The 13,319-nt window shown below is 42.8% G+C and overlaps 1 protein-coding gene across 3 annotated transcripts in view; it reads left to right on the forward strand.

Annotated features, from left to right (window-relative positions):
* ABCB11 (ATP binding cassette subfamily B member 11) overlaps positions 1-13,319 on the forward strand; it is a 49,239-nt gene that overhangs the window by 29,468 nt on the left and 6,452 nt on the right. For all 3 annotated transcript variants that reach the window (XM_083626355.1, XM_083626356.1, XM_083626357.1), the window contains 8 exons: positions 476-539; positions 1,332-1,467; positions 1,608-1,772; positions 6,639-6,743; positions 6,849-7,010; positions 9,141-9,344; positions 10,929-11,170; positions 11,472-11,628. In XM_083626355.1, coding sequence (XP_083482481.1) covers positions 476-539; positions 1,332-1,467; positions 1,608-1,772; positions 6,639-6,743; positions 6,849-7,010; positions 9,141-9,344; positions 10,929-11,170; positions 11,472-11,628 — 1,235 coding nt within the window. The remainder of the gene's footprint in view (positions 1-475; positions 540-1,331; positions 1,468-1,607; positions 1,773-6,638; positions 6,744-6,848; positions 7,011-9,140; positions 9,345-10,928; positions 11,171-11,471; positions 11,629-13,319) is intronic.

A 13,319-nucleotide genomic window follows, 5' to 3' on the forward strand; every position in this document is an offset into this window, starting at 1 on the left:
TTGGGGGGCCAAAGGGACCTTGACCCCTAGGAGTTGGCTCCTATGACTGCTCGCTTCTATTCTTAGTGTGGCAGCTGCTCGAGACCTTTCATGTGCTAGTGGTCTATGCTTTGTACACGCAAAGAGCATTGTTCTTCATAGCTTCCTTTTGCAAACCCAGTGATTGCCATACAGCTCAACATGGGATCATAGCAGCATGTGTGGACGACTGATGGGCTGCTAAAGGAGCACATCCAGGGTCCTTAGAACGCCTCTCTGCCAAAGAAGTGTACTCTAAGTTAAGCTCACATTTTTTTGGAACTAAAGAGTATTGCTGTGCATCAGGTTGAATATTTAGCAAGCCGCCATGAAGCAAAAACTTTCAGCCTTGTAACGGGTTTGCTTTATGCACTGTAAACACATACCAAAATATAAGTAATAAAAATGGAATGGATGATCTCACTTTCTGATGGGCTTCTTTGGCTTTGTTTTACAGCAGCCGAACCAAATCTTGAGAAAACGCAGTCGTTCGTCAGGGGAAGTTATCGGGACAGCTTAAGGTAAGACTTTCAGTGGGGGACAAAACACAGCACAATGCAGCCTTGTAACAGCACGTTCCTGTTTTGCTTCAGGTGAGGAAACAGGATGTACCACCCATAGACATATGATGATAATGATAATGATGATGATGATGATGATGATGATGATGATGATGATAATTTATTATTTATACCCCGCCCATCTGGCTGAGTTTCCCCAGCCACTCTGGGCGGCTCCCAATCAACAGGCTCCCAATATGACAGGCAGCAACCAGTTTCTTTTGGAGTTTGACCTGGCAGTTTTATTTTTTTAATGAGAATCAGCCCACCATTGAGAATGGGTATTCTTTGAACTGGCAAAGGGACAGGAGCAGAAGGCTTGTTAATTAATAATAATTAATTGATTGATTGATTGAAAGATGTATAACCTATGCCCCCCTCAAAATCAGGTTGAACGCTCCATTTCATTTAACCTCCCTGCAAGCAAATCAGAACAAATTAGCTAAACAAAAAACAGGCATCTTAGAATTGGCATCGTATAACTTCCATTTTGAGTTTTGTGCAAACAAATCGGGATGAAGGCTTAATACTGTGAATAGGTTGTCTGGGGGAGCCCTTATTTGGAAGTATTCCCCTTTGAACTCAGTGGGACTTACTTCTGAGCAAACATGTCAAGCTTCGCGCCATAAATCTCAGGATATAGGTATTGTAAGTATTTCAGTAAATTATGATCGTACTAAGTAATAACACTAGATGCAAACTCCTCAAACTGCTGTTCCTAAGACTTCGCCTTTTCTCTTTATTCTTTCATAGAGCTTCCCTTCGACAGCGTTCCAGATCTCAGTTGTCAAATATAGTACCAGACCACCCAATGTCAGTTGCCCAAAACCATTCGGAGCATATCTATAGCACCGGGCAGTATGAAGAAGATGGCAGTCCATTTAAGAAGGTCATTATTTGATAAAAATATCCATTTTGTTTCCTTTCTCTGGTCCTGTTGAAAAGCTCACTGTATAACCCTTCCTCGAAGTTTCTACTGGGCAGCACGGAAAGTAGAATATCGACATATTTGCCCCTTTTCTCTTTTAGGAGCCAATGGCTGTAAAAGTGGAAGAAGTGAAGCCTGCTAATGTTACCAGAATTCTGAAATACAATGCTCCTGAATGGCCCTACATGCTGATTGGATCCCTTGGAGCAGGCTTCAACGGGGCAGTCAACCCACTCTATGCCTTGCTTTTCAGTCAGATTCTTGGAGTAGGTCATGACCAATTTCCTTCTTCTTGTATCGAATATGGTTTTTCACTACCCTTGTATTATGCAGGACAACTGCGTGCCAACAGTGTGCCAAGCAGTCCTTATTACTTCATTTCCAACATTTTGGCTTGCTGCTTTTAGTAGTTTTTGAACATTCGTGGTCATTTGCCCAATTCCCATGCAGAACACCAGGTTGGGGAAGGGGACTGTTGACAATTGGCTCTCCCAGCAGACCCCAAGGACCGGGCAGCTGCATTCCAGAATCTTGAGGTTCATAGGCTTCTGGGGGCACTCTGGAATTCATTGGTGGTGGGGGGGGAGAGGTGTATCTTGGGAAGGAGGGTCTTCTGTTACAATGACAGGCCCACCAACAGTTTTGTAAACTGTTGGAGAATGTATGATTGAAACTTGTGGGTTGAGTCAGTTGCAAAAAAAGACATGACTGTTTCCCCAACAGCCCCATGAACACCAGGACTCTGGAGATGAGCAGGGGGGTTGGGGGTCTTGTGTTAAGAGCCAGTTTCATGCATTCTAGGAGGGGGACATATTTTCATATATGTAGTCACTATGGTGATAAAGGAGATATTTCAGATCTCCAAAGGGCTTCATTTTTCTTTCTCCTTTAAAGCAGTTATTTGAGCAGCAGCACTGGGGTGTGTGTGTGTGTCCAGCCTTGTCTTCCATACATTTCTCAATTGAAATCACACACACACACACACACACACACACACACACACACACACTCATCCTGCAACTGGCCCTGCTGGGAGTGGAGAGGGGGAGACAGGCATAATTCAGGTACCTCTCTTCCCACATACCTCAGTACTGTTAATTTGATTAAGCTTGGAGCATCCCTCCACCTCACACCAATGGCTACTTTCAAGAGATACAAGTAGAAGACTCTGAGTCTTGTTTGTTTGGCAAATTCCCCTGAGTTCACGGAGACATCTCCCCATAAAACAGTGCATTGGACTGCAACCTTAAATCTGAAAAGAGAAGAATAATTATATGCCCTCTTCCCCTTGATAAATTGTCCCATTCCATGGCATCCTAGTAATCATAAATAGCTCAGTCATTAGAGCATGAAACTCTTAATCTCAGGGTCCTGGGTTCGAGTCTTACATTAGGCGAAAGATTCCTGTATTGCCAGGGGTTGGGCTAGATAGCCCTCATGCTCCCTTCCAACTCTACAATTCTATAAAGAAGTGCGCAATATAATAAGGGTCTGCTTTTCTACATTTACAATATTCCAAAAAATACGTTATCCCTTTTCTACCTGACTGAAGTATGGAGGCATTTTATTATTAGACAGTAAACTCACAGACACAATAGGCAGTGCTGGTGGTGAATTAAATTCACCGGCACTAAAGCCACAAAGGCTTTGAACAACCCCTTTGCATGGTTTTATCAAAACAACAAAACAGGCATGCTGACAGACTCCCGTGAAGGCATTATATGCTTTTAGAAAGCAAATGCATATATTGCTCCCTTTTTGCACCGTGCATTTTATAGTCACTTAAACTCAACGTTGATCGACTTTGGGCAGCAGTATTGGTTGAAAGTTAATGCGAAGACAGCCATAATTTATTCCACTGTACTGTTTTATTGTGAACAAAGCGTCCCCTTTTGGGAGTCAGCTAATCCCATTTCCTAGAAAAAGGAAGCGCATTGGCCATCTGCAGAACACCTGTGGCAGGCGTGCCCCGCCGCCATCATTACCACTGCAGAAGCAATAAGCAGCTGTGGCTTCTGGGATCTTACAGCTCTCTTGTGAGAGCTTGACAGAACCAGGAAACCACACACTGAGCAGCCCTGGCGAGCAAGGATTTGGTGGAGGGGTAGTGGGTGGCACCTTCCTGTTTCACCTTAGGTAGCAAAATGGAACACGCTCTCTCTGCCAACTGAGAGCCAGTGTGGTGTAGTGGTTAAGAGCGGTGGACTCGTAATCTGGTGAACCGGGTTTGCTTCCCCGCTCCTCCACATGCAGCTGCTGGGTGACCTTGGGCCAGTCACACTTCTCTGAAGTCTCTCAGCCTCACTCACCTCACAGAGTGTTTGTTGTGGGGGAGGAAGGGAAAGGAGATTGTTAGCTGCTTTGAGACTCCTTAAGGGGAGTGAAAGGCGGGATATCAAGTCTAAACACCTCAACTAGCCCAGCATTCTGTTTTCATAGATGCCTGTTGGGAAGGACACCCACAGGATTTGAGTGCAATAGATAACTACTTGTGGTTCACAACCACGGGCATGCAGAGCATACTGCCTCTAGCAATGGGGCCAGAACTTGTATCCTGATCCATCTACTTGCTACAGACACAAGGGATGTATCTACACACAAGGGGAAAATGCTATAAATAAGTCAGAGATTAAATCTTTATAACAAAAGAAAAAAACGCTATGGAAAATTGCTTAGAATTCCCCCCCCCCTCTGGCGCAATCTTGTGTTGCATATTTATAACGCATTCAGAACGCTGTTTCTTGACTAAAGTAGCTGAGTCCAAGGTTTCCTCTACCTATAATGTTTAGCTCCAAGGCAGACCCCCCCTTTTTAAGGGGGCAAACTTGAAGACTAGAATCCAGCTGGTGTGGGAATTGCTTCTGCTCAACTTAGCTTTTATTAAAGGATTTTCATAGTTGACAAGGGTACATACAGTCTCTGTTTGCTTCTTCTAATCAGTTTGGAGTATGTACCGTAGTTGCAGATTAGTTGACTTACTAAGATTTGCCCTGCATAGACAAGCATCAAACGGGAACACAAGCACGTGTTTCATGACCTGGCGATAGTGTAAAAGTTAGTTAGCAAGTCTGGAAGATCAAACTTCAGAGATCACCATTTGTAGCTTGAGAGCAATTGCTTTAAAAGTTAGTGTTTAAGTCTGTTGTTGTCAACATGCCTGTGAACTGGTGGCTCAAAAAACTTGTCCGAAAGACATGGGGGGTGGGGAGGGATGGATTTAATGACCATAAAGAATGACCCCTCTTTGAGCGCTCATACTTTTTCCTATTGGCTACTTTTCCCATTCTGCCAAAGATAACAGGTAGCTTGTTGAGCTCTAAAACAAATGTCCCAAAAAATTAACAAACAGGATCTATGCCCTCCCTTGAAGGCACACTGATTATAGTGTCTCTTAATGAGATGGATGTGGGGCTTTGGGCATGTTTATAAGAAAGCAGAAAACTTCCTGTTTTTTCCATTTGAGTTTTGACACACACACATTTAGTTTTACATTTCCCAGTGAGCATGTGATTGCAGCTGACTTTATGAGGATTAGGGGAACATTTTAAATAAATGCTTACCAAAAAAGAGGGAGTGGGACTTGCTGAGCCTTCTGCTCCTTCTCTGAAGACTTATTAGCGGATTGAAGGGCTTTTAAAACCTGACTTTTTCAAAGACTCGCTACTTGCCATTGTTCTCCTCTGGTTATTAGTCCCTTATGCCTCTTAAAAGCTGCATGGAAGATTTTTGTGTGGTTTTTTCCCCCCACGTCAGTGATTTGTTTGTACTTCAGTTGGGTCCAAGTTCTCTAGTTTCTTGGTGCGGATTAATCCTTTGTTTTTGAAACCTAGGTATTAAACATAGTGCCATCAGTTATGAATAGCGCACACACCATTTAAATGGAATACTTCCCTGCAGCAACTACTGAAACACACACACACAAAAAAATTCTTCCAGTAGCACCTTAAAGACCAACTAAGTTAGTTCTTGGTATGAGCTTTCGTGTGCATGCACACTTCTTCAGATAGTGTATCTGAAGAAGTGTGCATGCACACGAAAGCTCATACCAAGAACTAACTTAGTTGGTCTTTAAGGTGCTACTGGAAGAAATTTTTTTTTTTTGTTTTGACTATGGCAGACCAACACGGCTACCTATCTGTTACTGAAACACAGTTTAATTTACTGGCCTGATATTCTCAACACTTCCTTTTTCTTAATGGTTTTAATAGTGTTTTATTATAATTATACTATTTATCGCCTCGAACTACATAAAGAAAAGTAGGATAATTATTCTATATGAAACAAATACATTTCATTAAAAAAAAATTTTTATGAAAGCGTATAGAGAAAAATACAAAATTTTATACATTTCCCCATTTTTTTACCAAACCAAGACTTTTATAGAGATAGAATAAAAACACAGAAATATGGGGAGGGGGAGAGATAGAGAAGGAAAAAGAAAGAAAAAACAGAAAAGAGGTTAAGAGAAAGATAGAAAAACAATATTCACTTTGTCTGATCCACTATAGTAGAACCAAATACATTTCAGATTAGAGAGAATGGCTTCTCCTCCTGACAGATTTAAGGCCTGACACCTCTTTATTTTTTTAGTACCAAGCTGTACTTAGGTAGAGGAAACGTCCCTTATAAAAAAAAAAAATCTATAGCTTATTGTTTACATTTGGGGAAATTCAATCGTAGCACCATTTAAATCAATAAACCTCCACTGATGTGAGGCTATGGTCAAGCTGTCCTTTAAGAAGTGCTGTACTAGGGGGCAAAATTTGCTTGCAGCACTCCATTGAAATCTCACACGAGCAATACTCAAGGCAACTGTAAAACCAAAATGGGCTAAATCAGGGGTACCCAATACAATGACCCCCTACAACTCACAACAGCCATGGCCACTGGCCATGCAGGCTGTAAGTTGGAGTCCAATAACATCTGCAGGCTACCCATGGGCTAGATTGCATGATCCCATGATTTCCAATATCATTGCAATCATGTGACATGAATTCTGAAGTAGAGACTCTCAATTCACTGCTTAGAGATGATTATAATGAAGCCGTGTATAAATTGCCTAAATAGATAATAAAATTATACTGTTTTAGTTGGCACTTAATATTATGGCCCTTTCTTTTCTTTCCCAAAAGACCTTTTCTATCCTGGATGAAGAAGAACAAAGATTACAGATCAACGGCATCTGCCTGCTCTTTGTATTGGTTGGAGTTGTATCATTTTTTACACAGTTTTTACAGGTAAATGACCATTAAGATTGGCTGTTCCGTTGCTTTGCTTTTCTCGTTTTTAGGTGCCTTGTGGCTGGCATGTCTAGACTTACACAGTCTTTAAATGCATTTCAGGGATATACATTTGCAAAGTCTGGTGAGCTGCTTACAAGACGGCTGAGGAAGGTTGGCTTCGAGGCCATGCTAGGTGAAGAAATTGGTTGGTTTGATGACCACAGGAATAGCCCAGGGGCTTTGACCACAAGACTAGCAACTGATGCCTCTCAGGTTCAAGGGGTAAGAGATTTTATATAAAAGTAGCTAACACACTTCAGATATTGCCACATCAGCTGGGCATCCACTCAATCAAATTGAGACAAGATAATTATTGTCATGGGTTTATTGGATAAACATGCCTCTGAAAATCCATAGAAATGAAAGCTACTGGAAAGATGAGTTGAAGGAGAAAAAATTGCTATTTTGCACCTTGAATTTTTTTTTTTACACGGGAGCATCTTTTAGCATTCAACGTTCAGCCAAAAGTATAAGACCTAGTTCTCACTGAAATGATAAAGCTGTGTCTCAGTTGCATGTCGAGGTCCCCAGGTCCACCCCAAATAACTCACACATCACACAGAAATTTTTGTTTAAGATTTTTGGCATAATTTTGGCCACAACTTTATTAAAATACAAATTTGTGAGTGGTTGCGTAGGCATTGGTTGCGACTATCTGCCCCCACCATGGGGGACAGACTGACATTCCGCACGATGCGAAAGTCAGAATGGGGGAATACACTTGGGGGTTATGCGGAGCAGGGAACCTGCCCTCACCCCAAATGCAACCAGGAGCTCATTGCTATGGCCCGAGCACCCTTGACAGAGTGGACAAGCAATAGTTAGCTCCCAATTCCTTTAACGGAATCCCTTGCAGCAGCAGCATTAGAGGGGCAGGCACAGCCAATCCATGCCCCTCAACCAACCAAACATGACAGGCATAGCAAGGTCAAAGCGAACAAGCCTATTCTAGGGAGGGAGGGACGGGCAATCCGATGCATGGGCGAAAAGAGGAAGCCCTAGCCTCGTGCAAGGAGTTTTAGTATTTCTGGCTGTCAATCAATAAATGGCAACATTAACTTCTTCCCAACAACAAGGGAAGCCCCAATCGCATCAGTGGCCAATGATCAATTAGCCCGCCCTCCAACTTTGGAGTGTCCTGGAGGCCCCCACCGCAACACGTGCTCTCCATGAAGGAGAACACGCTTTGTACTATTTCGTTCCCAAGTGTGGGCTTACATGATGGAATGATTCTTCACAGATTAAATTCAAAGGTTCCTACACAAAAAACCAAGCACATCAGGGAACAGCCTAGGACTCTTCCCCTTAATGTTCAATTTCCCATGTACAGAGGCAATGGGGGTGTATAGCTGTTCCCTCACTTGAGCCCCCACCTGAAGTCTGAAGTGGTTGAGATAGAGGCCTAAACAAGAGGAGCAGACAGCATAAATGAGAATTCCTTTCAAATCCATAATTCACACTTTGGACCCAACTTATCTTCCCATATGCCACTTCTTGGAAGGTTGCTACAAACTGGGGGAAATGAACAAAGCCCATTGCAGCCACGAGGGCGGCTTAGCCATTGCAGGCCCTCTCCATGAGTGTGTTGCTGATGGGCCTGTTTTCACAATTAGGAGTGCCAAAGGTTTTTCAGTGACATAGGCAGGAAAAAGAGGTGCTTTGGCAACACATCCTTGCTCAGTCTCCTTGTTCCTGAAGGCGGGTCTAGAACACTTCAGGGAAATAGATTTCGGATAAAATTTTCTGGAGAAACTTTGCAATGGAAAGAGCTGTTTGGCAGTGGGACAGACTGCCTCAGACTGCCTTCACTGGAGGTGTTTCAACATCCTGGTTACAGGGAACCAGGCAGAGGGCCTTCTTGGTAGTGGCACCTGCCCTGTGGAACGCCCTCCCACCAGATGTCAAAGAGAAAAACAACTACCAGACTTTTAGAAGACATCTGAAGGCAGCCCTGTTTAGGGAAGTTTTTAATGTTTAATAAGTTATTGTATTTTAATATTCTCTTGGAAGCCACCCAGAGTGACTGGGGAAACCCAGCCAGATGGACGGGGTATAAATAATAAATTATTATTATTATTATTATTATTATTATTATTATTATTATTATTATCTGAATGGCTATCAGAGAGGCTGCACTGCAGATCCTGCACAGAGAAGGTGGCTGTGCAACTGATTACCTCCAAAATCCCTTCTAACTCTTTGCTTCTCCTTGGCAATAGGAGCTGGAAGTTAAACAATAGCTCTCCTTCCTTCACAGCTTTGAGGTAGCAAAAAGTGTCCCAGTGCTTAATGTGGGAGAGTGTGTTGGTGATCTTTTTCTTCTTTCTTTTTTTTCCTTTTGCTTGTTTTAAGGCAACCGGCAGCCAGATCGGAATGATTGTGAACTCTGTCACCAACATTGGGGTGGCCATTGTTATTGCTTTCTACTTCAGTTGGAAGCTCAGCTTGGTCATCATCTGCTTCTTGCCTTTCCTGGCTTTATCTGGTGTGGTGCAGTCTCAGATGCTAACAGGGTTTGCCTCTCAGGACAAAGAAGCATTGGAAGCAACCGGGAAGGTAATGTTTAAAACAACTACAAAAAAGCACATCATTTAAGATTAAATGAGATGGTGAGTAACAATGCAATCATCCAGTGTTGTCAGCGATAACAGGCATTTTGGGCCTGGCATAGCCACGTAGGGTTGAAATGTCCCGTCCCCCCCCCCCCCGCTACTTGTCAAGCAGTATTTTAAAGTCTCTGTTCCTTGGAAACCTGATTTTTCTTCTCAGAAGGGCAGTGTGAGGGCAAATAAAGTGTTTAGCTTCTGGTTGCAATTGGTTGGATAGAGTTGAAAGACACATTTGGCATTGCATATATGGGCATCCAAATCACAAAGGGGTGTGTGCTTTAAGTGGGCCTTGGCATGTACTGGCAGCCAGTGTAGCTGGTACACAATCGATCTTACATATTTCCTTAGCCTCCACAAGCAACTTCAGTTTGCACCAGCTGAGGCTTCTGAACTGTCTGCAAAAGGCAGCCCTGTGTAGAGTGTGTTACAGTAGTCTAATCCGGATGTAACCAGGACTACGTCTGCTTTCTTTCTCCAGTTAGGGATGCAGCCAGAGAATCATCCGAAGCTGCTAAAACTTTGATAATAAGACTGAAAGCGACAGTATAGCTACGCAGAACAAATGACGTAAAAGCATACAACGAGAGAACGGTGTCTGTCCACAGCTATTACCGGCAACTTAATAATGTGATAAAGAATAGGAGCAGAACAAGCTAAGACAAGCCATTTGTTTGTTTAGCTCTATTGTCAATGTGTACTTAAGATGCTTATGTAGACAGCATCACCCTCGCCCAGATATGAGAACCCATGCCAGGAATTGTTTCTTGCCCAATATTGGAAAAGTCACCAGTACAGTAAAAAAACAATTATTAGATTAGGAAACCTGGGGTCAGGCCTTGGTCAGATTCTGAAATTAGCTGCAGTAAGAGGGCCAGAAGGCAAGAACATGGGCAAATATATGCTAGTAGTCAGGTTCCAATGGTAGCAGCCAAGGATCAGAGAGACAGAATTCAAGGATATGATCAAAGACAGGCTGCTGGTGGAGATAGACAGGCAAGGGCCAGAGGTGGAGCACATGGTCAAAAGCAAAGTAAGTCTGTGTGGCTATTCAATGAGGCAAGTTCCTCAGGCTGAGGAGCTGATTTGGGTATGAGGGGCTGGAGTGTCTCCATTGGCCTGACCTTGGTAAGTTCAACTGAATCAGTTCAAAACTAGAGATTCTTAGTCAACTGGTGTGGAAACCAAACTTACACTTTAAAACTATAGATAGATAGACAGATGATAGATAGATAGATAGATAGATAGATAGATAGATAGATAGATGATAGATAGATAGATAGATGATAGATAGGTAATAGGTAGGCAGGTAGGTAGGTAGGTAGGTAGGTAGGTGATAGATGAAAGATAGATAGATGATAGATAGATAGATAGATAGATAGATAGATAGATAGATAGATGATAGATAGATAGATGATAGATAGATAGATATAGATATAGATATACAGCAGCTCACCAGATGTATGGCCCATATCTCTCACACTGACATCTAACAGATCTTTGCTACTCCTCCATTTCTTTTTCCTTTCAACAGATTTCCAATGAAGCACTTGCAAACATCAGGACTGTCGCAGGAATTGGGAAGGAGAAAAAATTTATTGAAGCATATGAGAAAGAGCTGGAAGTCCCTTACAGAGCAGCAGTCAAAAAAGCAAATGTTTATGGATTCTGCTTTGGTTTTGCACAGAGTATTCTGTTTATAGCCAATTCGGTCTCCTATCGCTATGGAGGATTTTTGGTTGACAAGGAAGGACTTCACTACAGCTATGTGTTTAGGTAAAGGAACAGAAACAGACCCACACAAATTATCTTTCCCAAATAGAAACTGTTAGTTGATCATGCATTCTCAACAGACACATTTGTGGGCATGATAAAACTGAATGACAACTCAGTGTTAAGAGGCAGTATATCTCTGGATATATAAGTTATTGGAGACCAACCATGGGGAGGGGGGAGGCTGTTGCCTTCCAGCCTTGCTTGACATAGTTGGCAGGCCACTGATGGAAACAAAATAGTAGACCTTGAGCTCTTCTTCCTAAGTATCATGTAAGCTGACATCTTTCCTTCTTGATTTCAGGGTGATTTCTGCTATTGTGACCAGTGGAACTGCATTAGGAAGAGCATCCTCCTATACGCCAAATTATGCCAAAGCAAAAATAGCCGCAGCTCGCTTTTTTCAGCTGGTGGATCGTGTTCCCCAAATCAGTGTTTACAGTGATGCTGGAGAAAAATGGGTAAGAGCAGAAATTCGTGTTATTAGAATCACATAATTGTAGCATCCAAAGGTCATCCAGTTCCCTCTTCTGTACTGGAGCAAAGAAGATTATAGTGTGTCAAGAACATAAAATTAGAGCAATACAAGGTCTGCTGATACCTTGAGGGCACAGAGTATGTTTGATTAAAGAAAACCACATTGGCTTGAACAAATAATACGTGCCCAGGGTAAGGCAATTTGGGGTCAATTGTAGTTTGAATAAAGTTAGTGCACATACCCCAGGCACCATGAATGTGGCCCAACTTTTCATTGTGCTCTCAGCTTTAGAAGAAGGAATTATTTAAGTGACGATTCCTGGTAACTCATCTGATAAATTTCTCCCCGTCTCAAGATTTATATGCTCTTTGTCCCTCCAATCTTAGCCAACATACTATTGTTCTTGCAGTCTTCTGTGAGCACTGATGTTCTGAAAGTTAGACACATTTCTAAGGTCCTCAAGGCAACTTGTGAAAAATAGGCGGTGTGATTAAAACCGATTAGAAACTAAACCAACAACATAAAAAAACCAGAATTAAAAAACAAACAACCAGATGGTAGCGACTAAGGAGGAATAATATTGTCAAACCTCCTGGTTTAACAGGCAGCAATTGTGGGTTTCCTTTTTCTTTGTCTGCAAAAAATGTGGTCTGTTAGGAAATCTTTCCTAGGAAGAAGGGGAAGCAGCTGTGCTTTGAGCACCCTTGTGAACCCAGTGCCAGCATAGCCATGTACCTGCTATAGCACAGGCATGGGGGGAGGGCTGAGACTCAGTGGCCATTGCAGAGCATTTGCTTTGAATGCAGAAGGTCCCTAGTTCATTTCCTTCCATTCTCTGGGTATGTACCCTGTCTGGATCCCCAGAGAGTCACAGCCAGCATGCATGGACAACTCTTCAGGCCATTTAGAACTTGTGGGAAATGTTTCCACCTGAAACAAAGCCATGAACTGAGCAGCTCCACAGAATTTTACTTAGCTTCCTAGTGAAAGTTCACACCACATAATAACTCTTCAGCAGAGTAGATTATGGGCTCACCGTGTTTGCCACCTGCTTACTGCAGCCATCACACAATGACTTGAATATGTGTGAGTGAAGTATTGATTTGGCATTAAGTGGTGCCTTTCTTCAATATTAATTAAAAGTCGTACCTGAGACAAAATGTTGCAAAATGTGGAGGTTCAGAATACTCTATTCCATTGCTCTTCCACCTGGTTTTCTGTCATTCCCGCCCAACCAAATCAGTCAATCAGCATTTTGTGGCTGCTGCGCGTGCTCAGCCTTCTTGGGGCTATTTTTGCAGCCCCTCCCACCCTTTTGGGGTTTTCCCCGTAAAGGTTTTTGCGCTTGTGCAAACCTTGGGGCTCCCCAGAACCTACTAATACCTCCCACTTGTGTGTGTTTTTGTGTGTGGTGCCATTCTGACGCATAAGGCCTGGCTCCCACTTCATTCCTCCTTGGCGCAAGTGGAGCAACAGGCCATGGTCCTTAGCTTAGCATACCCAAAGCAGGCTTGGGGTTGTGTCAAGTCCCACACGCCAAAGCATGGTCTGAAGCTAAGGCTCGTTCTCGGCTTCCTGATCATGTCTTGTTTGAGAGAAAACAAACCACAGTACCTGGACCCAGACATCAACTCTAAGCCAAGGATTCTGGCTTGTTGCTGCCACAAGAGCTAA

Source organism: Podarcis filfolensis (genome assembly GCF_964270895.1).
Source record: "Podarcis filfolensis genome assembly, chromosome: 1".
Classification (NCBI taxonomy): domain Eukaryota; kingdom Metazoa; phylum Chordata; class Lepidosauria; order Squamata; family Lacertidae; genus Podarcis; species Podarcis filfolensis.